Source organism: Pecten maximus, chromosome 2 (genome assembly GCF_902652985.1).
Source record: "Pecten maximus chromosome 2, xPecMax1.1, whole genome shotgun sequence".
In the NCBI taxonomy this organism is placed as follows: Eukaryota; Metazoa; Mollusca; class Bivalvia; order Pectinida; family Pectinidae; genus Pecten; species Pecten maximus.
The window spans coordinates 42,857,442-42,881,340 of NC_047016.1; the positions used below are offsets into that span (position 1 = coordinate 42,857,442).

Sequence of the window (23,899 nt, forward strand, 5' to 3'; positions counted from 1 at the left end):
GTGTCGCACAGTATACAAAAGTATCATAAAATGTCATAATTATCCATACCTCATTAAAAAGTTTCATACCTTCTAAATAGTATCATTAAGTGTCATACTTATGCATACCTCATTTAAAAGGTGCACATGGTATGAAATAGTACGATTAAGTGTCATAATTATCCATACCTCATTAAAAGTGTCACACAGTATAAAATCATATCATTCTGTGTCATACTTATCCATACCTCTTTAAGAACTGTCATAGTACACAGTATTATCATAAAGTGTCATAATTATCCATACCTCATTAAAACGTCTAACACAATATACAATATTATCATTAAGTCTGATTCAATGCTATACCTTATCAATGTTAGCAGCATCAAATCTGTCTATTGATGACATATTGTTACATACATGTAAACACGTTGTTTCAATATATACCGCAGTACATAAACTTCCATTTGCATGTGTTAGCTTTAAGTATTTTACCGGAACATATAAATGTCATATCGTATAATACAAGAACATACAATATCATAAAATATCAATTCCCGGATCTTTTGTAAATGTTTACCTGGTCGCTGATTATAATAATTTTTTTTTTACAAAAGCTGTGTTTTCTATTAAAGAATCACAGGTGCGGCAACTAAAACGATTGCATATTATATTGATGTGTTTAATACATATGCTAGGCAGAATTTTACAAATTTACCTTATACCCCGCTACACAGCCATATTTGGCAATGTTTAATAGCTTTAACTGAATGCATGCATTGATTTCTGCCGCAAATTGTACTGTCCGCCCTATACACCAGGTGTGTCGTCTGCTACCTGAAGCTGACGTCACGAAAATCTGGTCGTGTGAGTTTTATAAACAGTGGTTGACGATGCTCAGCGTGATTCCCAAGTTGACGTGTACCGAGTGCGGAATCTATTTCGCTTGTCATCCACAGAAATACCTGAACAAAATATTTCAGTAAACGGGACAGTGTGAGTTGGCGAATCCAGGATTATCGTAATTTTTCTTAGTGACAGGTGTAAAGATCTAATGGCGGGACGAAAACTACCGTAAGTGTTTCAACTATACTATATACACACATTATGTATGTTTGGACATGACTAAGTTTTAATCTCATTTATGTAAGGGTCATCACATTCACATAGCTTCAGGTCTTAACAGTTACACACCGTGTCGAATACTGACAATTACTACGTCCACAGACCTATTTCATTTTCTGAAGGTATTGTTGTACGTTCGTGTGAACTGATGAAATTCACCTTAATATAAGGTAAATTTGAAATGTTAATCGCAAGTGAATTATTCAAAATATTGAAAATCGTATATTATTAACTATAAAACATAGCAAAGTTAAAATCTTTACCGAACCCGATTATAGATTAAAGACCAGTGTCAACATATCCATCAAATATAAATGAAAAATATTTGTTTACAATAAAAAAGATTAAAAAATTACAAATATGGATATTTAGTGAACCATGGTGTAATTCCCTTCTCAATAATTCTTTAAACTAACTTTAAATATTCTGTCATCACAGAGACTTGAACAACTTCATGTTTGCGCCAGAGTATATACACAGTATATAAAACACATGACCATACACACGTTTTCCACTCTTGTGGTCATCGACCGTTTACAGGTAGGGTGGAAACTATTGTTCCCTGTCCCTAAATATGTGAATAGCTGATACCGAACACAAGTTACTTTTGTACTGGCGAAAGAAACACATACCACAGGATCATGATGATATTAATAATGGTCACTGAATTTTGTTTTTAATTTCTACATGATAAATCCCCCGAAGAAAGGACAGGTGTTTGCTTGTGGTTAGTATTAACAGAAAAAAATGTTAGCCCTACGCCTACTCTATCATATATTCATATAGTATGAGTAAGGTCTATTTTTTTTATTAATACTAACCAGAAGCAGACACTTGTGGGGAACGCATAGTGATATAACACTGTATCTATTTGTCACCATGAGTTATAATGGGTGTTGGGTATGAACTATGAGTGATTTGTAATTATTTTGTCTCAGACAGGAATTAGTTTATCTACACCAAATATTTATCTAGATCCGCGGCTGATTTCTGTTTTTAAACACATAATTATATGGTTTCCAGGAAGGTAAGAACAAAATCTACACACTGTGATTCACATATCAAAATCAACATATTTCTGTACAGGGCAAGTTATATCTAAAGATAAAATAGCAACACCATATATAATCTGGCATACTATTGTATTGGCACTATTGACTATAGAAGGAATAGGGGACCGGTAGGACACGGTTCACTATGACTGGTCATATGCAAAACATGTACTCGTAGAGGGTCATAGCTCTGATTTACTCACGCGTATCATCCGTTCGTATGTCTCGAGTTGTAATAATCACTGGTATGTCATAGGAATTCGGAACACGCAGAAAAATGAGATACAATTTCTCGAGTTACTCGACATGAGGCTCCAACAAATTTGTCTTACCTCTTCTTCAGAAGACAAGCCAGATCCAAGTAGAGCTAGATAGGAATTAAACTGCTTTATGTGTCGTCGTTCCACGACTCGAAAGTTGTGGGGAATAAAGATTTGGTTCCTAGGAAGCGACTGAAATAGGTAAAATGAAATGTCAAAATCTACATAAAGAGATTCAATACCCCAGAATTCCGTGAATTTTTGAAATGTTCAATGTTGGATTTCAAAGAAACGTCGAGTACATTGTGCCGGTTATATTCAGAACCGTGCCACTATTCAAATGAATCAAAACACGAGAAACAGCCGATTACCAGCAGTGTCTACAATATACGGGACACACACGATATATTTCAAAGCAGGTCAAGGTCATGTCCTTTAGGCTTAATCAGTTTTGCTATCGTAACAAGCTGCAGGAAAGCTTAGCTAATTTTTGTTTCTTTTGTATAAATGTTCATAATATGCCTGACAAACCAACTTACAATTTTCCTCAGGATCAACAACTAATGTTATTTAAGGCTGGTCTCTTCTGTGTGCTAGCTGCAAGGTCGTGGTGAATGTGTGTGTTTTGGAGGTTACGGTATGTTCAACTTTAAAGTGCTTAAGCATACTGCCAGAAATACAAAGCAGGACGCCTCATCCACTTATATCAAACAGACAACGGGCAAGCCAGTCGTCCCGCCGACAAAATGTTGAGCGTTTGACAGGAGTATCAGGAATCATTTTTATGCTGTAAGGGAACAGATCCCAAAGCCTTCGTAACGGAGGCGATCACTCACCTAAAAACCAAAAGTGAGGCAGTGTAAAGAGAGGAATTAAGGCATTTGTTGCTAAGAAAGAGCAGAAATGATGAGATCTCAAATTTAGTCGCCATTTACAGTCATAAAATGGGGACAGAAAGTATAATTCTTATGCCTTACTAAAGAATTTTGTCATGGCGATAAAAGAGTATGTAAAACAATGCTAACAAAAATAAAAAATCTTACAGAGCATTACCAGTTTAAAGACAACATAAATGTCAAAATGGCGATCTTGATTACTTCATCCTTTATGTTCAACATTAAAGGCCTGTTTTTTCTTTGTGTGGAATGTTACTTGTTTTGAGAACAAACTAAATAGTATCGTTTGGTTTAGAAAGGTTCTTGAAATAGCCGCCACTTGATGTAAAAAAAAAAGTTTCATTAGATAGAAGAGTTTCATTTGGGGTTTCCTTCAACAGGTACCGAAATAGCTTTCGTTGTTTTGATTGATTACTTAATGTGGAATTAAGTAAATCAATTCTATACACACAAGTACAATAAAACGCCGAAACCTTTCTCACACTTGTAAACATTGTTTCCGTTGACCGTATTTAGTTATTCGTAGAAGCTGGTAAGTTTCATTAGTGGAAAAACCAGTGTCCTCTTTGTTGCCTGCTACGATCACGAATGCATTGACAAAGTGAAAGTTGATGTAGTTAGGTTAACTTATCGTTTTCGTAACAGTCATTCACAGCTGATATTGCTTGATGATGTATCACCTCAATTAAAGCATAACAAAACGAATAAAAATGCTGAAAGCCGCAATATGCATTCTTCGTGTCAGGCAGTGCAGACACAACGGGGAAACATATAAACTTCGAGACGTCATCGGAAAGTAAAATTGAAACAATGTACAACAACAATGCTTATTATATATAAGTACATTAAGCAAAGCTATCGGGTACAACATTGTACTCCTGCTCTTTACTCACATGATTTAAATGTACGTGTTCAATCTTATGTCTGTGCATGGAATGTTGTATTCAAGCGTGCCAAACTGTGCGTGACGTACTGATTGTATTAAAAAATATACTTCAGTAGACTTTGTTTGAAATCAGCATGGATTCTGTATCATCAGTACCATTGAGTTTGGTATATCTTTTGTACCATTGAGTTTGGTATATCACCAGTACGATTGAGTATGGTATATCACCAGTACCATTGAGTTTGGTATATCACCAGTACCATTGAGTTTAGTATATCCTCAGTACCACTGATTTTAGTGTATTCTCAGTACCATTAAGTTTGGTATATCATCAGGACCAATGAGTTTAGTATATCATCAGGACCATTGAGTTTGGTATATCCTCAGTACCATTGAGTTTGGTATATCCTCAGTACCATTGAGTATGGTATATCCTCAGTACAATTGAGTTTGGTATATCACCAGTACCATTGAGTTTGGTATACCCTCAGTACCATTGAGTATGGTATATCCTCAGTACAATTGAGTATGGTATATCACCAGTACCATTGAGTTTGGTATATCACCAGTACCATTGAGCTTGGTATATCACCAGTACGATTGAGTATGGTATATCACCAGTACCATTGAGTTTGGTATATCACCAGTACCATTGAGTATGGTATATCACCAGTACCATTGAGTTTGGTATATCACCAGTACCATTGAGTTTGGTATATCACCAGTACCATTGAGTTTGATATATCCTCAGTACCATTGAGTTTGGAATATCATCAGTACCATTGAGTTTAGTATATTCTCAGGGCCATTAAGTTTCGTATAGCCTCAGTCCCATGGAGTTTGGCATAGCCTCAGTCCCATTGAGCTTGGTATATCATCAGAACCATTGAGTTTGTTTGGTTTTGAGTCTAGTTAATGACGTTGTACGTCACCAATTCTCCTTTTTGATATGTAACTGTCTCCTCAGGAAGTACCTTTTATCTTCTTTATTATGGGTTGCAGTTCCTACGAAGATTATTAACTCATATTTAGCAAAGTACAAGACAGCTGGGCGCTTATAGTTTAGGTAAAGCATTCAAAGGCATACATACTTTTTTCGATATAAAATCTAAATTTACATAAACATAAATTTTGTGTTTTGATATCTTCGCCCCGGGTGGTGAATAAATCAAATATAATGACCCTGGGAATGTCATCATCTGAAATATATAATGTTTGTAGGCAAACAATATACAGCAGATCATACATACTATACCTATCTGAACTATCTTCCACCAGTCAAACTTTTAGTAATATTACATTAAATTGAAGAGAATATCAAAATTTCGTCAGGAAATCTGATTCTATAAATAAAACTTGATCGTCAGTGCTTGAAATTGACTTGCTCGACATGAAAATTAATGTAGATAAAATATAATCATAATTTGTATAATGAAACGACCGTCAAATATGAATGAAATCAAACAGAATTGTGATGGTATTTCAGACGATAAGCCGTAGTGTCAATAAAGTCAAAAGTATATGAAGAAGCATCTATCTTCATATCGCGCACGAAACCTTACTTTATCAATGAGGTCGTGCCGGAATCATATTTAACATGGCATGGGTATTGACAATATATAGAGAGCGAGAGTAGATTGAATATGTTTTTTCCCCATGAATGAACACGTTTTACTTCTTAAAATACTTAATTTGCTCACATGTTTGCACCCATTCGACGTGATGCCTTACGTGAGAGGTATAACCAGTGTGTCAATATGACAATATGTATAACCAAAGATTTCTCTCTGTAACACATTCGTGTTTTCCTGACACGATTAAAGGGATAACTAACAGAACAAATCATGTTCAATTAACACACATTGTTTCTTAATGTATCCTTTGATAAAATACACGTTTCTTTCTATTTCTATGTTGGTTTAAAGCTAATTTAACAGTATTTATCATCTTCAGATTCTAATCAGTACTTTCGTATTAATCTTGTGAAAATTCATGATCTCCGTGTTGTTAAAATAGATGGGGTGTAGGTATGTCACTACATGTAATAACTTTTTGTGTATGAGATTGTTATGTTTGGACGAAATTTCCGCACTTTCGGAGATAGCTGTCCTTCCAGTTAAACTCCAATTCAGGATAAGACTACATACAATTAACTGTCCGCAATACAATGGAATAAACGGCAGTTAGAGAGGGTAATGGTTCATTTCGTAGCAGGTGTGCTTGGAAGAGATTCATTCTAGACATTGTATCATAAAGGGGCCCTGCAGCGTTGTTCGAGAAATTTAAAACCCTCATTATAGTAAATGGTAGTCTTGGTCTGTATTCGTGTCAGTGGGTTGTGTTTGTAAACGGTTGGATGGAAAACGAGAGGGATAAAATCACTTATCTATCTACCAAAGCTGATAATTAACATGGTTCTACATCTACGGGTATAACGACAGTAAATTGATAATGTTTTTAACTGATCAACAGGCAAAATATTCTGGCGGCTATGATAGTAATTATTAAATCAAAATGTCAAAAAGGTGTGTTTTTTCGCGGAAAATAGCCAATAATTATCTGTATAACTTTTATTTTCAATTCATTAACATTAACAAAAATGATAAAATAACCCTTTAGTGGACATGTGACTGCTATTTTCTATCAAAACTTTGTCTGATTAATCTTCGTTTGATGACTACTGGTGAATTTTATTTTATTGGCATGTTGTAAAATGTGTCTTTGCTAGATGTTTTACAAGGGATATTTAGATATAAACAAACAAACAAAAACATCTTGATGATATATACATTTAACACCGAAATCACATTAAAAGATGCCTGTATAAGTTTAAGTTGTCCCATTGTAATTGATCATTGCTATCGTTAATGAAAGGAAGCTTACATTCAGTCGTTCTGCACAGTGGTCTTTTAAAAATTACATTTCAAAATTACGTCATTATGTAGAGGAAATCTATTTATAGTTCAGAACTAAAATACCTTTACTGATGTGTATTGAATTTTAAACAATAAAGTAATTTTCCCTTCTGGAGCCTCAGCAAACTGTGGTATTTGATAAATCATAATTACACACTTCCTGTTTTTGCCCATATTAGCCACATAGCATCTATGTGGTTATTTGTCCGTATGAATGGGTCGTCTCTGTTTTCTGCATGGCAAGCTTGTTTAAAGGTTTTTGATAGACATCCATTACATAATGATACTGTATCTATTTATCAAATTAATTTAATATATTGATAAACAATGATCGGAGTGATATCAGTTGCTTTTTGTGATGGATATTATTTTTGAAACAACAGTCAATATTATATTGTTGGATGAATCAATCCTGTATACTAATGGCTTCATAACCATATTAGGGTATTGGGTTACTTTTTCACCAAAGCTATGCAAACCATTTGAAACCGCAATGTAGTAGAAGCGTGGAGTTAGGGAATAAAGTAATAATTTAAAGGAAAATTATGAAGAAATTAGGTAATGTAAAGTAAGAAAAATATAAAATAATTTCAAATGCAAAATGAAACATAAACAAACTTTGTCACATCACTGACATTTTACTGCATGATACATTTATATCATGTGGACCCATTACCTGTCATAGGCCTCTGTAATTAGCAAATATTCGTCTACGTAAAGTCACGTAAATAAGTAGGTGGTGACATCATTCAATAAATGTATATAAACATTGTAACAAACAGAGACTAATTCAGTTTTTGTTTTATAATCCATAAATTACATCAGTGAGAAAGACAAACATCAAATCAGTCAAAATGCCTTTTCCACCGTTAGGGTAAGTATCTAAGATTCAAATTATGTTCTGCTAATGTTTTAAAGGTAGAATTAATTGTCTTGCATTTAAATCCATCAAACTTTATTTTAGGTAACGTTGTCACATAACATGACCATTTAACCTGAAATGTTTCTCTTTTAAAAAGTTGTACAACTAATCATACACGTTGCTATTTTATATCCAGCGTCATCGTCTTGAAGGCTCGTCCTGAAGGTTACTGTGTATTTTATATTTAGTATCATCGTCCTGAAGGTTGCTGTGTATTTTATATTTAGTATCATCGTCCTGAAGGTTTCTGTAATCTTTTTATCTTGCATCCTCGTCTTGAAGGTCGTCGGCAATGGACTATTTTCACTAGGGAATATGTTATAATTTTTAGTTCTATTAAATTGATTTTAATGTCATTTTCTGATGTAATGTTTCTGAATAACTGGCTATATCTTTCTTACATTAAATGAATGTCGATATCGTAAACCTGTATAAAATTGACTGAAAAAAATTGTCCCTGGTGTAACAGTCAATGTGAAAAAACACGGTTTGGTATAAAAAGCGATGTGAAACTTGTTTATTATGTGGCCTAGATACTATCTCTGATCCCAGTCAACCAGATGTTTGTAGGACATGTGACCCTCCATTGTAAATGACAACACTTATCAAAACCATCTTCATTTCAAGTAATATCAAATTCACTAGACGGTGGAAATCTACACATATTCTCTAGCATAATTGATTTTTAGGTTTCATACTGTAACAATTGACATTTCTGTACCAAATGGGGCTGTATTATTAGATTATTGTTTAAAGGTCATGCTGGCACAAGTAAAAGGTTCCGTTGTAAATGGCATGACATGGTATGAGATGCGATTGCGATATGTAGTATTTTTTTTTAATTTGGGAGGGAGGGGGGGGGGGGGGGGGGATTCAGGGTTGGTGGTATACCAGTAAAAATCCTCATTGGTACATCAGTCTGAAAACAGACAGATGCAACCTGGATTTAGCAGAACCTACCTAACGACGATTGAAGTGTATACGTCATCTTTCGTGGTTTTCTTTATAATAGCAATCTGTATACGGCTACCTGTCATTTAACACAACTTGGAGACATCACTTGTCCCTAAAATCCATCTGTCGGTTTTTTTTACACCAAAGGTTGACCCAGATTCATTCGTTAGTTGATCTTTGTACGCAAGATTGATTGTGTTAATTTAGGTACAACTCATGTATTAAAACAGACAAACAACAGACAAAAATACTGTCATTAGAATCAAATGTTGTTTTCAAATGCATTGGAGGAACTACATGTCATTACCTGATATACGTTATATGCCAGTCGAAATATAACAACAGTTTGATTAGTTTAATTTATCTAATTTTGCGTTAGTTTTAAGTGTTATTTTCTATCAATTTCAAACCAGAAACATTTACTTAGGGTCCGATATCTAGTCTATCTCATACAACTTTAAATTTTCACATACTACTTCTCAACCTGGCGGGCCTCTTTTCAGCTCCTCAACCTACCGGCAACACTAAAATCTTAACCCGAAAACAATGTTCAATTTACCAAACATTTTTAATCTGAAGCAAAATTGATAAACATCCTTGTTTTGTGTACAAAATTAAGTTTTCATCACAGGCAGTGAGAACATCCCTTGGTGATGAACAAATAAAACAAATTGATTTTGATGACTTAATTAAGATGAAATATGAATATCGCTGATTCTCGGCCAAATTATTGATCATAGGATCAATACGTTAGGGCTTGGTTCGTTCAAGTGTTGAAACAAACTGAGGAGTATTTCTATCTTTAAACGTGAAGCTGCACATTGTACAACTGTCAGGCACTAAACTGATATAAAATAACAATATAATACCTAGGCATTGTATGGATTATTTTATTTGGGTTACCTACCACGTGATGCAACAAATTGTCGTAAGGATTTTCTGTAAATATTACACCAGAATAAATATGCATACGTAATGTATTTCGGAGAATGGGGCGCTTCTGATTGCAGTGTCATCAGTCTGATAAAGCTTTTGATATTTACAACGTGTGTCCTTGATTTCACCTTGATGCAGTGTTTAGTGTATAGAGTCGAGATTGCTGGCTTTATATTTGTTTTATAATGTAATGTTTGCTTTCGTTCTTAATCCACGTACACATCATACCACTATGTCTACAAAAAACACATGGTAATAATCGTTCAAAATTACACCATGTAAACCATCCTATCTCATGGCGTCCTCAGACCACATCCTGCTTGATGTCATCTTAACAACTCAGCAACGATTTTTATTTCTTCATCTGATATATACATCTTCCCAACAACGTCAACAAAATAGCAAGACTCATATATGACGTCACAGCATACCACAAAGTACATTATGATTTAGACGAAAATATCTTATCTTCTTCAAAAGACTATTACTTAAAAATACACCATTTTGAAGTTTACAAAATTAATAATCACTTGTCAGTTGATTGTCTAATACGAAAGATAGCATCTTTACAAAAAAATTTAAAACTAGTTGAATGTTACGATTCCGTTAGATTTTATCATTGGTTACGTTAAAGTTACATTGCTGCTAGCTGTCGGGGAAATTTTGATTAAAAGTTGAAGTAAAGTATATACAGTGATTTCCTTACTAAAATGTATTAAAAGATTTAATCGTCAAAGGAAATGTCAAGTAGAAGAGTGTATAAAGCGTTTACATAATAGGCATGAAACCTTCCTTTACTATGCACTTGCGAGTTCATGAGAGGTTTTATGGGGAGTTGGAAGCAAATAAAGCAGGCTAGGATGTAAATTGATTAATTAAAAGAAGAAAAAGCATGAGCGAAACGATGGGACCCCCTGGGTGTCGAATCCATTTAAAATCTTCTCGATAATGACAGACATGCAACATATTGAGAATACCTACCCATCCTCCCTATTTGGACATTGGCTCAATTTGACTCATCTGTATTGATATGGTTATCAGTTGCCTACACAAGTATTTTTTCTGGTTGGACAGTACAGTACGAGGAGACGGAGAAAAAGACGTGTACAGACCTCAACAGGTGATACTACAAACATAACACACACACACCGTAATATAACATGCATAGATCTCTTAAGGTGCACAAGTTTTACAGTGGTAGAGATAACCCTTATTTCTTTAAATCAAAGCAATTCATCAACAAAGTGATATAGTTATTAACTTGCTAAAGAGCTGCTTCCAGGATTTGGCCGATTTTGTCTGTCTGCTTGTATTTGGTGGTGTTCAGAACGCCTTACACGCCGTCCACAATGTCTACACACATGTGTCGTATTGTGTAATAAAAAATAAATAAATTTTTTATCCTACTGATGAGAAAAAAGGCCAATAGTTAGCGGTAAAGTAATTTAAAGTGATTATAACCAGAATTCTCGGTTTTTAAGTAATATAATAATGTCATTAATACACCGATGCAGACTGCAGTCTTTAAATTATATAATAGTAACTGTCAATAATACACCGATGCAGAGTGCAGACCTGATAAAAGATCTTTATCGATTTGTGGCCGTCTGCTGACTGGGTGTGTGAGGTAACCGCACGCCCTGTAACGTTACACAAAGCAGTGTTGTTGTGTCTGGTTGGTCGATGTTACACTACTGTTGTGTGTACGTTATCCTCAGTAATATATTTACAACAAAGCCCTTTTATACCCATTGTCTTCCTACTAGTAGGTAAAGGTATTCCTTAGATTTGCTTTAAGGTTTCTATACGGAGACCTTGAATTCGTTTTCACAAATGTGTTTTCTCCGCGTTTAACGGTTGAAAAATGACAATGATCTGCCACTCTCACTAAACCACTTCAATATGGGGTATAGTTTAATGCATATCACTTTATGTTGTCATAGTGATTAATAAGAAATGGTTTCATCAGAAATTATCACTTATTAACCGAACAATGATTAAGACTAATGACAAAATCGATCATGTTCATTCTTTGTAAAACTTCCACGTTATTTTTTTTACAATTGAAATATTTTCAGAGTATTGTTCTGTAATGCTATTCACAAATCTAGTTATATAAACTAATAACTCCATTGACAAAATAATCACGTGACATAGGATCAACCAAAGACAAAATAGAGAACCAGCATTACCAAGTTCATCAAAAAAGTGGTCTGTATTATTAGATTATTGTCGAAATAGTTGGTTGACTTTGGCCGTGTTGATAAAGCTTTAAATTAGTTCAATGGGCAGGCTACATCATTCCTGAGGTGTTCTCCGTCTACCTACCATATAAATCATACAAACGTCCACACACGTCAGCCAAGTATTTCATTCACTGTGATAAAGCTTATCAGATATGACAATGTAACAGACACCTGTATGGCTTGAGTTGATTACTTCACCTTAATTGATTCTGGACAGGAAAACGTTGGCCCTGGAAAATTAGCTTTTTGATTGAAAAGACGTGTTTGTCCAGTGTGAGATTAGCAATCTAATGTTGTGGTCAGGATTATTCCTGTATGAGATTAGCCCTGAGTACCAGTAATGTTATGGTCGGGTTTATTCCTGTATGATATTAGCCCTGGGTACCAGTAATGTTATGGTCGGGTTTATTCCTGTATGATATTAGCCCTGGGTACCAGTAATGTTATGGTCGGGTTTATTCCTGTATGATATTAGCCCTGGGTACCAGTAATGTTATGGTCCGGATTATTCCTGTATGATATTAGCCCTAGGTACCAGTAATATTATGGTCCGGATTATTCCTGTATGATATTAGCCCTAGGTACCAGTAATATTATGGTCCGGATTATTCCTGTATGATATTAGCCCTGGGTACCAGTAATGTTATGGTTAGGTTTATTCCTGTATGATATTAGCCCTGGGTACCAGTAATGTTATGGTCGGGTTTATTCCTGTATGATATTAGCCCTGGGTACCAGTAATGTTATGGTCGGGTTTATTCCTGTATGATATTAGCCCTGGGTACCAGTAATGTTATGGTCGGGTTTATTCCTGTATGATATTAGCCCTGGGTACCAGTAATGTTATGGTCCGGATTATTCCTGTATGATATTAGCCCTGGGTACCAGTAATGTTATGGTCGGGTTTATTCCTGTATGATATTAGCCCTGGGTACCAGTAATGTTATGGTTAGGTTTATTCCTGTATGATATTAGCCCTGGGTACCAGTAATGTTATGGTCGGGTTTATTCCTGTATGATATTAGCCCTGGGTACGAGTAATGTTATGGTCCGGATTATTTCTGTATGATATTAGCCCTGGGTACCAGTAATGTTATGGTCGGGTTCATTGCTGTATGATATTAGCCCTGGGTACCAGTAATGTTATGGTCGGGTTTATTCCTGTATGATATTAGCCCTGGGTACCAGTAATGTTATGGTCGGGTTTATTCGTGTATGATATTAGCCCTGGGTACCAGTAATGTTATGGTCGGGTTTATTCCTGTATGATATTAGCCCTGGGTACCAGTAATGTTATGGTCGGGTTTATTCCTGTATGATATTAGCCCTGGGTACCAGTAATGTTATGGTCGGGTTTATTCCTGTATGATATTAGCCCTGGGTACCAGTAATGTTATGGTCGGGTTTATTCCTGTATGATATTAGCCCTGGGTACACTAGGTATATCGTGTATACAGTTTCCGACTCTAATGACCGTTGATGTTCAAGGGGCAACCAGACAAACAAATCAACTCACAAACAACTTTTTCTTCTTTCTTTTTAATTTTAACAGAAGTTAAATAGGACAATTGTTTTTAAAAACATCAGCTTGTATCGCATTCGATCATTGAGGTCTGCGTTAAATACGGACCTTCCTTGTTTGGTGTTGGAGCAGTTTAATGAAATATCAATAATTGTTATGGGAAAGACATTGGTATCACCGGAAACAAATGACGATTAAATGATTGATGACATCTTCTAGGGTTTAGAAAAATTCTTCCGGACAACGGACTTGTTATCTGGAAACCTCTTTGTGGTGGTAATAAAACAAGTTTTGGGACGAATTACATGTAATGTACATGTTCGTATGGTGAAGAACAATCTAATAGGCCTGATTTTTCGTTGTTCATTGTTTTGTGCGCTATTAATTGGGTTGTTTGTTATTGCGCTATTGATTTAGGTCACAGAAAGGTATTGTATGATAAATAAATATCTTATCCTAAATTGTCGGTAAAATGTAGGAAAAAACGTTTTCTAAGATGAAAGTGACTCGAGTAGGACAATAACAATTTTACGTTATGTCCTTAATATAATTTGCTTATTTTCTTATGGGCTATATATCATTTCTTTGACACTATATCTTCAGTAGATATTGTTGATAAAAGCAATCAACACTCTCCGTATCAAAGTAAAGGAATGTTGATATATACCATCTAGCCCTGAGCCATGCGGTCCATGTACGGATGACAAGACCGCAAATAGTGTTCATATACCGTAATTATCCCTCTATGTTCAACATTGCTCTCTGTCCGGGGCCTTTTCTACACGTTACCAGTTGATAAGACATTTACTGCATTGAGTCATTCGCATCAAATTCCTTCCCTACTACGAACATGCTACCTGTTTACACGGCTGTTTTACGTAACTCCTTACGTTTAAACATCCTAAAGGTTGGCGGGAGTGTTTGCTTTAGAAATCCTAAAGGTTGGCGGGAGTGTTTGTTTTTGAAATCCTAAAGGGTGGCGGGAATGTTTATTGTTATATAAAGCACTTATTCCTCAATTTCATCTCGAAATAGTTGACAAGAAATAGGAAACTGATGACTTTCAACATCCTCCTGATATAGATATTATTTCAGGAACATGACGATAAACAACAAACATACAATTCGTAAGTATAAATTTAGAACAATACAAGAGATATCTTTTAAAAAGATAAACGGCATAGTTGGTGGTGGTTATAATGTAAAACTGCAGGTGAAATAAATCAACGAACTTATTAATAAATGCGTTTCAGCACAGATAACAAAATCATATAAGTTTGAATCATTTTTGGTGATTATAAGACTGCATTTGAATCAGGAATATAATTTTATTGATGTGTCATTTTAATAGATACATCCACTTATTCAGCTTGCATTCAATCTTAATTTGTTTCGTCTTTAACTGCATATCTGTTTTTTTTGCATTTACCACTACATTGACCAATCATATACTTCATCTTGACCAGTAACGCCACCTTTCGCGCCATATCCGGGGCAAAAACAAAATTATACGGCTATGCCGAAAAACGTTAACATATCCGCACCCACTTAAATCTGCTTTAGCGGTTTAAATGCACGCGCTGTATAGTAATCATATTGTATGTTAGTATTTAAAATAGTAACATTTTACAGCCCATCGATAACCAGAGTCATTAGGGCCAAAAGGGATGCACATTTAACATTTTAAAAAAGCCATAGGGTCAACAAAAATTGTGTCATAAACTCAGTACCTGCATTGTATTTTCAACTGAACTAATTCAACATGTACGTGTAAAATACCAATTTAAAATATTGCAGGAATTAACCTAATAGTACATCTCATTGATTGCTGTAGGCAGTCATATCGTGTTAGTCCTATATACACACTGTATCTGTGGAGAGTGTAACAGGTTGACACGATTAAAAACGTCGATAGCTTGGGGCGACATCTGGTGACAAATATACACCACATTCTTCAACTCTCATTTACCAGTGTATATCACTATAAACAGGGTGAAGGTATGTCCGTCAAATCAGCAGTGTTATCTCTGCATCTTTAGACGACATGACGATCTAGTGTTATGATTTGAAGAATGTACATGTGTCACTATGTAAGCTGCTGTTAGGCGTCTATTAGAAGATCAGTGTCCAAGTATAGACAGCCTAAAATGCGTTAGGATAATTATATAGATATAATGCTACTAATGTCTTGCTACTAAGGTTATAAAATGTGCCCCACATCTTGGCATCATATAATTAAATGTTTATGTTTCAGACTGTCAACGCACCGCTCATAAATCAGTTTAAATACCACCCATTAACAGCAGTATGATGTATAGCTGTTGTTAGCTAATTTATTTACTATAAACATTTGTTTTTTGCGTTTATCATTTCTGATGATGTTAGATATATGATGATTTCGTAGAATTACATATTTTTAGTTCAATAACACAGTGATTTATGTACTTCGGCCATTTACATTATTTCAGGCACATTTGCTTTGATGTTGTCGTTAACGTTAATTGATTAAGATAAGAAATAATTTCATTTTCGTGTATGGATGGTACTAAATATTTTTTTTTAATATGTGATTATGCAACAATGACTTCAAAACAATTAAAGATTAATAATTTCTTGCATTTTAAGCACAATATAATGTTAGAATATTTAAAGTAAAATAACAATGGAATCGAGTGAGTAGGTCTTTTGCATTCAGATAGTAATTTAGATAAGTGATGTAATGATTGAATATATAAAAATATATATACAGTGTACATGTATATATTATATAATTCGTATTTCATTATAACAATTAGTCATGTAACGTAAATGCGAAAACCAACCAAAATCATAAGGAACACGTTTTGTTTGTTGTTCTGTCTATTTGTCAGCCAATGTCTTCAACCACGGGGACTTGTGAAGTAGCCATCTTGGATTTTTTTATGAAAAAGTGTTTCTCTCACTTTTTTTCATATCTGTGTACATAATCTCAACATACCGAGCAAATACTCTCGTGTTTTTGTTAATTATCTAAAGAAAGTCGAAAATCGGCAATTCAACCATAGGCTAATTCAACCCAAGATTTGAAAATGTTCCACCACTTACATGTTGATGATTTTTCCTCTCATCAATATCATATTACGTACTGTTTAATAGGATAAAAATTGGTTTGCATCCAACGCCCATAAAGGGTGTATTCTCTAAAAAACACAGTTTTTGTGTCTAAAATGTTATCATCGAAAATGGCATTTTTGAGATTGTTTCTTCCATAACACAGCCAAATGGCGCGATGGAAACATGATTTTTTTTGTCACAATCATGCCATGAATGTATTCTTTACGGTGACCATCATTTGATTAGATTTTCATTAATATTTTACATAACATGCACATTTTATCAACACTTGGACAGCTTCTGAAAGGTACAACTTTGAGGAGCCATACAAAACAAACCAAGTGACCTAAATCTTTATACTTTATAGATTTGTGACCACAACGGCATGGGCAATGCACCACCAACAGGCAATTTTAATCAGAGAAGGGGCCATTTTGGAAACAGGCCCTTTAAGAACTATTCAGCATTTGAAGAGAAACATAAATTTTAATTCCCGTGTGTTAATAAATTTTCCCCTGAATCTCTACATATATGTCTGTCTGCAATACATAAAGGGTTGGGGTTCAATGCTTTACCTTGCCCTGTCTGATACGTTTTTATTATATCAAAGTGCACGTTTTGTCATATTTGGATAAAAACTATCAAAACTGTACAAAACAGGAAGTGTTAACCATTTATAACACGCAAACCTGCCTCAAACTCAAAGCACGTAACTTTATCTCCACATAAATATAACGAACAATGAAAATATTAAATGCTCCACGTAGTTTAATAGTCTTATACAATTATAAACATCACTTAGTCGCATCAGGTATCCTGTTACACCTGTGCATGTAATTATATCATTTTTAATCTTCTTTAAGGGAAACTGGTTCTAAGTGATATCCATCCAAGCATAAATTGTATCATAGCGTCAATAACACAAAAATAAACTTAACTATACCATCAGCATCACTTGCATGATATATACAACATCAAACGTAAGATAAAATGTATTACAAAACTGTCAGGATCCAATCGAAAATCCTCGCATGCTTCACACATAACCTTGGGTATGATAGGTGTATGAATATTGTATCAAGAAATCATGCATTTGTTCGCCGGAAAACGATTTACTCCCGAATGGCGCGGAGGAAAAAACATAGTTTGTGAAGTTTATGAATCGTTACAATGAATTTAAAACAAAACCATTTCAAATTTTAAGATTTATATATGAGAGGAATGATTCAATATTATAATTGACTGCTGAAAATAATGTTATTATGAAAAATAGTTCCCTAATTACAAAATGGAAGCTGTCTCGTAACGTCCGAGGTCATGTGGTGAATTATTTGATACACAAACGAAATTGTGATTGAAACCAGGCAAGCGGCAATTTAATTTTCAGGGAACGAAATTAATATAAAGACAGAGAAAAATACATGCAATGTATAACGGATTATATTTCATGTTGTATTCACTACATATTGCGAAATCCTGTATTACACAACAATTTTTTAATTTGAGACATTCATCAAACCTCTATGGATGTCTAGCAAAGGATACACAGAACAAAACAACATATCAGGTTAGTGTGTATCTTTTATAAACACCGATGATTTTTGATCAATTTTCCTTTCAAACAAGGGGGCACAAAATCTTTTTTTAAAAATCATAGAAATACTTGCATTTGATTAGAAAGAAAAGAAACAGGCCAAGTTGAAATCTATAAACAAATACAAAATATAATATTCTAAAAATAAAAAATAAGACACCTCACACTGTCCACGCCAACTAACTACAGAAAGTTTATCATAGATTTTAATTTTGAAAATGTTATACAAGCCTTAATAGATGGGTTGTTTATTGTATAGAGATGATAGCCAGGACCTGCAGGTGTCCCAACTCGGATAGGGAAATGGAATTGATATATTGGTATCGAGGGGAAGGTAATAATGTTGTATAACATTCACGTTTGGTTTAGTTTAGTATTGTTTAACGTCCTATCAACAGCTATGGTCATTTCTGGTCGACAATCGGTGTGAGATATGCATGCATGTGGTAAATGTATGTATCTCGGAAGGTTGCAGTATATTCGTATTTGTCGCCTTGCGATAGTGCGGAATTGATGTTGACTTTATAGTGCTACCTCACTGAAACGCATTGCCTAAGACATCCAACAGGACACCCCACCAGGTCATATTATACCGACAACGGGCGAACCAGTCGTCCCACTCTCTAAAATGTTGAGCACTAAGTAGGAGCGGAAACTAGAAGAAGAAAATCATAACAAAAAAGACAATAAAAGTCCCAATTTAGCCCCCTCTTACGAGCTGACGTGATGAGTATTCTCGTGGTAATGACCCTCCCCCCCCCCCCCCCCTAAAACCTACGATAATTATATAATATCTCTGTTGTTGGTCTTCCTTTAATCTCGGACAACAGCAAGTAAACTTCTCCATGAAGTATAAAAACAAGATATTTATAACATGTATTCAATTTGATACAATAGTAATGTGACATTATTATCTTTTTGATGGCAGCTTACCTGAAATGTTTTGTAAATCTGCATAAATAAACGTTTATAAAGCAGCATGGATATCTATATCTAAATATCAACACAGAATTTTATAAAGTGAAAATGAGTAATAATGGTGTAATCGTACACCTCCTTCTGTAGTCACACAGAAGAGGGCGTTAACATACCTATTTGTATAGGTATGTCAGCGTAGGTGAACAGATACTATAGAGTATTAGGTATTCTCTAGATAATTACCTGTGTAATCGGATGCTGGTAGTATCTTGTAACAGTCAGGTAAGAAAGGTATGTACCCAGTCTCCGCGACTACATACATTGACATTCCAAGGTATAATCTGGAAACTGATATTAAGACAAGATAATTCTTTATACAGGTGATAGCATTTAAAGGCTTCTACATTAGACCTCTTAGCAAATACTTAACATATGTTATATTATTGATGTACAAATTCTGATTTTGTTTAATTACAGCGACGATTGTTTGTAATTATTTCTTTAAATTTTACCCGAATACTTTTTTTTATATATAACATAATTCCGGAGCCTCGGGAACACTCCCATTACAGGACTCTTTTTACAGCTCATTTTCTTAGTCGTGTTTACAAATGAAGCGAGCGTGGTTGTGACTTGTTTAGGATGCTGCCGAATATGGCTATCATATGCTGATAAATATACTATCTGCCTTGGCAAACGATGTATAACAGGTGTACCTGATATTTCCTCGCTTCAGTATATATTTCATGCAATAAATTTTGGTAGAAACATTCGTCCTACAAAATACGTATATCACCGCACAGTTACATAAGTTGTTGTGATAATATATTCAGGTTGATGAGATTAAGCAAGTCAGTATATCCTAAGAGGATTTGTCCATTACGAACAAAATATAGAGTCTAATAGTGACAACATGTTTATATGTCCACATGTGGCTACCCTGTCATGTTTATGTTTCCTCGTGTGGCTACCCTGTCATGTTTGTGTTTCCTCGTGTGGTTACCCTGTCATGTTTGTGTTTCCTCGTGTGGTTACCCTGTCATGTTTGTGTTTCCTCATGTGGTTACCCTGTCATGTTTGTGTTTCCTCGTGTGGTTACCCTGTCATGTTTGTGTTTCCTCGTGTGGTTACCCTGTCATGTTTGTGTTTCCTCATGTGGTTACCCTGTCATGTTTGTGTTTCCTCGTGTGGTTACCCTGTCATGTTTGTGTTTCCTCGTGTGGTTACCCTGTCATGTTTGTGTTTCCTCGTGTGGTTACCCTGTCATGTTTGTGTTTCCTCGTGTGGTTACCCTGTCATGTTTGTGTTTCCTCATGTGGTTACCCTGTCATGTTTGTGTTTCCTCGTGTGGTTACTCTGTCATGTTTGTGTTTCCTCATGTGGTTACCCTGTCATGTTTGTGTTTCCTCGTGTGGTTACTCTGTCATGTTTGTGTTTCCTCATGTGGTTACCCTGTCATGTTTGTGTTTCCTCATGTGGTTACTCTGTCATGTTTGTGTTTCCTCGTGTGGTTACCCTGTCGTGTTTGTGTTTCCTCGTGTGGTTTCCCTGTCATGTTTGTGTTTCCTCGTGTGGTTACCCTGTCATGTTTATGTTTCCTCGTGTTGTTACCCTGTCATGTTTGTGTTTCCTCGTGTGGTTACCCTGTCATGTTTGTGTGTCCTCATGTGGTAACCCTGTCATGTTTGTGTTTCCTCGTGTGGTTACCCTGTCATGTTTGTGTTTCCTCGTGTGGTTACTCTGTCATGTTTGTGTTTCCTCATGTAATTACCATGTCATGTTTGTGTTTCCTCGTGTGGTTTCCCTTCATGTTTGGGTTTCCTCAAGTGGTTTCCCTGTCATGTTTTTGTGTATAAGGCATCCAGGTATGATATTTTATCTGCTTTTTTCAGCGATTGTTCACGTTTTTCTTTGAGGCCTCTCAATTATGTTGGACATCTTAATCTTTCATTGCAGGAAAGAAGCCCAGGCAGCGTTCGATAAATACACACATAACTTTGTGAGGAGGTTAAAGAGGCCAGAAGCTTTGAAAATGTTCGTCAACGAATACAAGCTTTCAGATGAGCAAGCAAGTGAAATGTTTGATATTTTCGATATCGACAAGAACGGAGAACTCAGTATTTGGGAATACCAACAGTTCTATACCACATTTGGTGATAGGTAAGTAATGTGCACCGGCTTGCGTGGATTCTACTGCGAATTCAGCCATAAAGCAGAATTTCTCAGTTCCACAATATTATACAAGGCAACCGTTTGTCAATTTGTGATAGAATTTAATCCTGCAGTTCAATTTTTGTGAATCTTAACTGTAGACATTATATGCATAAATTAGGTTAATTTTACTACACATACAAAACACTTATTTAACCCCTGCGATCGACATGACGGACTTGCCATTCCTTCATCCCAGTTTGCTACTGGGCCTGAGGAATTTTGCTCATTGATTTATTTTTATTTTGTTTTTATTTTGTAACAATTATTTTAGATCATGTTTGTTGTTGTTGCTTCTGCTTTTGCTGCTGATGCTGATGCTGCATTTTAAAGACTTGAATCATTGCTACAAAATATATTGTTTTCCATTTTTGTTTAAGTGTACACGAGGTCTTCGAATTGTTTAACAAGGCCCAGAAAGCTGATGGATCCGGTTTCGTGGACATGGAACGCACTTGGGAAGCACTTAAAGAAATAAAGACCAAGTCTGATCGCGTATTGACTGAGGTCGAACTAGAACAATTTCTCCAGAAGGGAACAGACGAAAACAAAGAAATAGACATTAAAAGATTTATCAACATAATGGTCCGGATAAAAACATTCCGGGGATAAACAGGTGGATGTACACATTATAGAAGCAGAAATAGCCAATTACATTACACAATGGGTTTATTTCCAGTTGGAAGCCAGAGGCGCTTGTTGTTGGATTTTACGGAATTCCTGTCGGTGATTTATTCCTTTTTCTCCGTTTTATCACTCGTTATTTCCCTATTTTTACATAACATTTTGGATGAGCACGATATTTAACGATGAAGACTTATATAGGAACTGCCCGTTGTCTAATCCTTTTGTTAACTGAATAAAATTTGTTGAAACCAAATGTTGTTAAGTCCGTGTCAAAATAGCATCCGCAGCATATGATGTCTTACATTTACAATTTACCTTTCGTAAACAAAATGTTGCGAATGTTCGTCTCGAAAAAGAAACATGGCACGGATCTTACATGCGTGTCTATGATACATCATACCTCATTCCATGCATTTTCATAAAAGTAAAACAGACTCGTCATGGTACCCAATTCGGCTGTATCCTGGTGGCATTGTTTACAAGGATCAACTTCACTTCACTTCATCTATTCACAGAAATTCCCATTTCCTGAGTTTGAAATTTACAGTTATAGTTGCTTTAAGATCTTAAAATGTATTTCTATAACACCTATATTATTGTGACAGTATAGATCATTATTGACTTTCTGACATATATAATTTTTAATTTTTAAATTAATATGGAACATTATCAATTATTTGCAGAAGTTAGTAGTTATGCTGTGACCGATGCATGGATCAATGAATTGCCCTAAAATCCATCAGAAATATATCGCGATTTCTTTACGTCACAAATTACTAGATCTATATTTATTTACTATTGTTTGAAGTATTGTAATACTTACCCTGTCCGTCGGCAAAGAATTACGATTCAGTTGTTTATCAATACTCATCCATACTATTCACATTAAACTGCAATTATTTATGAGGAGGCCACCTGTACTATACGATACGTTATCTACCTATTAAATAAAATGTTTGTTTCATTTTTCTTTGTTTTTGGTTTGTTTGTTTCATTTTTCTTTGTTTTTGGTTTGTTTGTTTCATTTTTCTTTGTTTTTGGTTTGTTTGTTTCATTTTTTTTTTTTTTTTTGGTTTGTTTGTTTTCTCTTTAAACACTTAGTATATGCTACTTTTGTTTACATCTCTTTTGTTTTCTTAATGTTTTGAGCGATACATGTTATTTTTTAGAGTATTGTTCTTAAATATTATCATTGCTATATGTTAAGATGATGAAACAATTAATATGTTTGTGTTGAGCTTGATATGAGTGCATCACGAAATCACACTTTAACAGTAGATAAAATGGGAGTAAGATAAGGCGTGTCGCCTTTGCGACAAATATATCTAGACAACGGGAAAATAAAAAGAGTGTATTTAATGGAGTGTTTAATGAGATAATATCGTTATCCCACTAAACACATTTATAAATACAATTACTCCAATGTTGAGGGACCACGGTGGCCGAGTGGTTAAGGTGTCCCGACACTTTATCACTAGCCCTCCACCTCTGGGTTGTGAGCTCGAAACCTACGTGGGGCAGTTGCCAGGTACTGACCGTAGGCCGGTAGTTTTTCCCCTGGGTACTCCTGCTTTCCTCCACCTCCAAAACCTGGCACGTCCTTAAATGATCCTGGCTGTTAATAGAACGTTAAACAAAAACAAACCAAATACTCCAATGTTACCAAATCATAGGTATCTCAACCATGTGTCGTGACGATTATCAAGGTTTATTAATCTTTACGTGAAGGGCTTCCAAGTTTGGTCAAATGAATGAACTTGACC

The 23,899-nt window shown here is 35.1% G+C and overlaps 1 protein-coding gene across 2 annotated transcripts; it reads left to right on the forward strand.

The window, feature by feature from the left end:
- Positions 1-819: 819 nt before the first annotated feature.
- On the forward strand, positions 820-23,102 carry LOC117322162. 2 transcript variants are annotated; one of them, XM_033876931.1, is made up of 3 exons: positions 820-1,053; positions 21,255-21,458; positions 21,890-23,102. In XM_033876931.1, the coding sequence occupies exons 1-3, from the start codon at positions 1,034-1,036 to the stop codon at positions 22,119-22,121; spliced, it is 456 nt and encodes a 151-aa protein (XP_033732822.1). In that variant the 5' UTR covers positions 820-1,033; the 3' UTR covers positions 22,122-23,102. The 2 variants fall into 2 exon arrangements, with proteins under 2 accessions (XP_033732822.1, XP_033732823.1); XM_033876932.1 differs by lacking the exon at positions 820-1,053 and adding an exon at positions 7,847-7,987.
- The last annotated feature ends 797 nt before the right edge of the window (positions 23,103-23,899 follow it).

Bases quoted from the DNA above. Each gene is read 5' to 3' on its own strand.
- LOC117322162 (XM_033876931.1), top strand. From the start codon at position 1,034: ATGGCGGGACGAAAACTACC. The intron at 1,054-21,254 runs GTAAGTGTTTCA...CTTTCATTGCAG, and splicing joins ATGGCGGGACGAAAACTACC to GAAAGAAGCCCAGGCAGCGT. The intron at 21,459-21,889 runs GTAAGTAATGTG...TTTTTGTTTAAG, and splicing joins TATACCACATTTGGTGATAG to TGTACACGAGGTCTTCGAAT.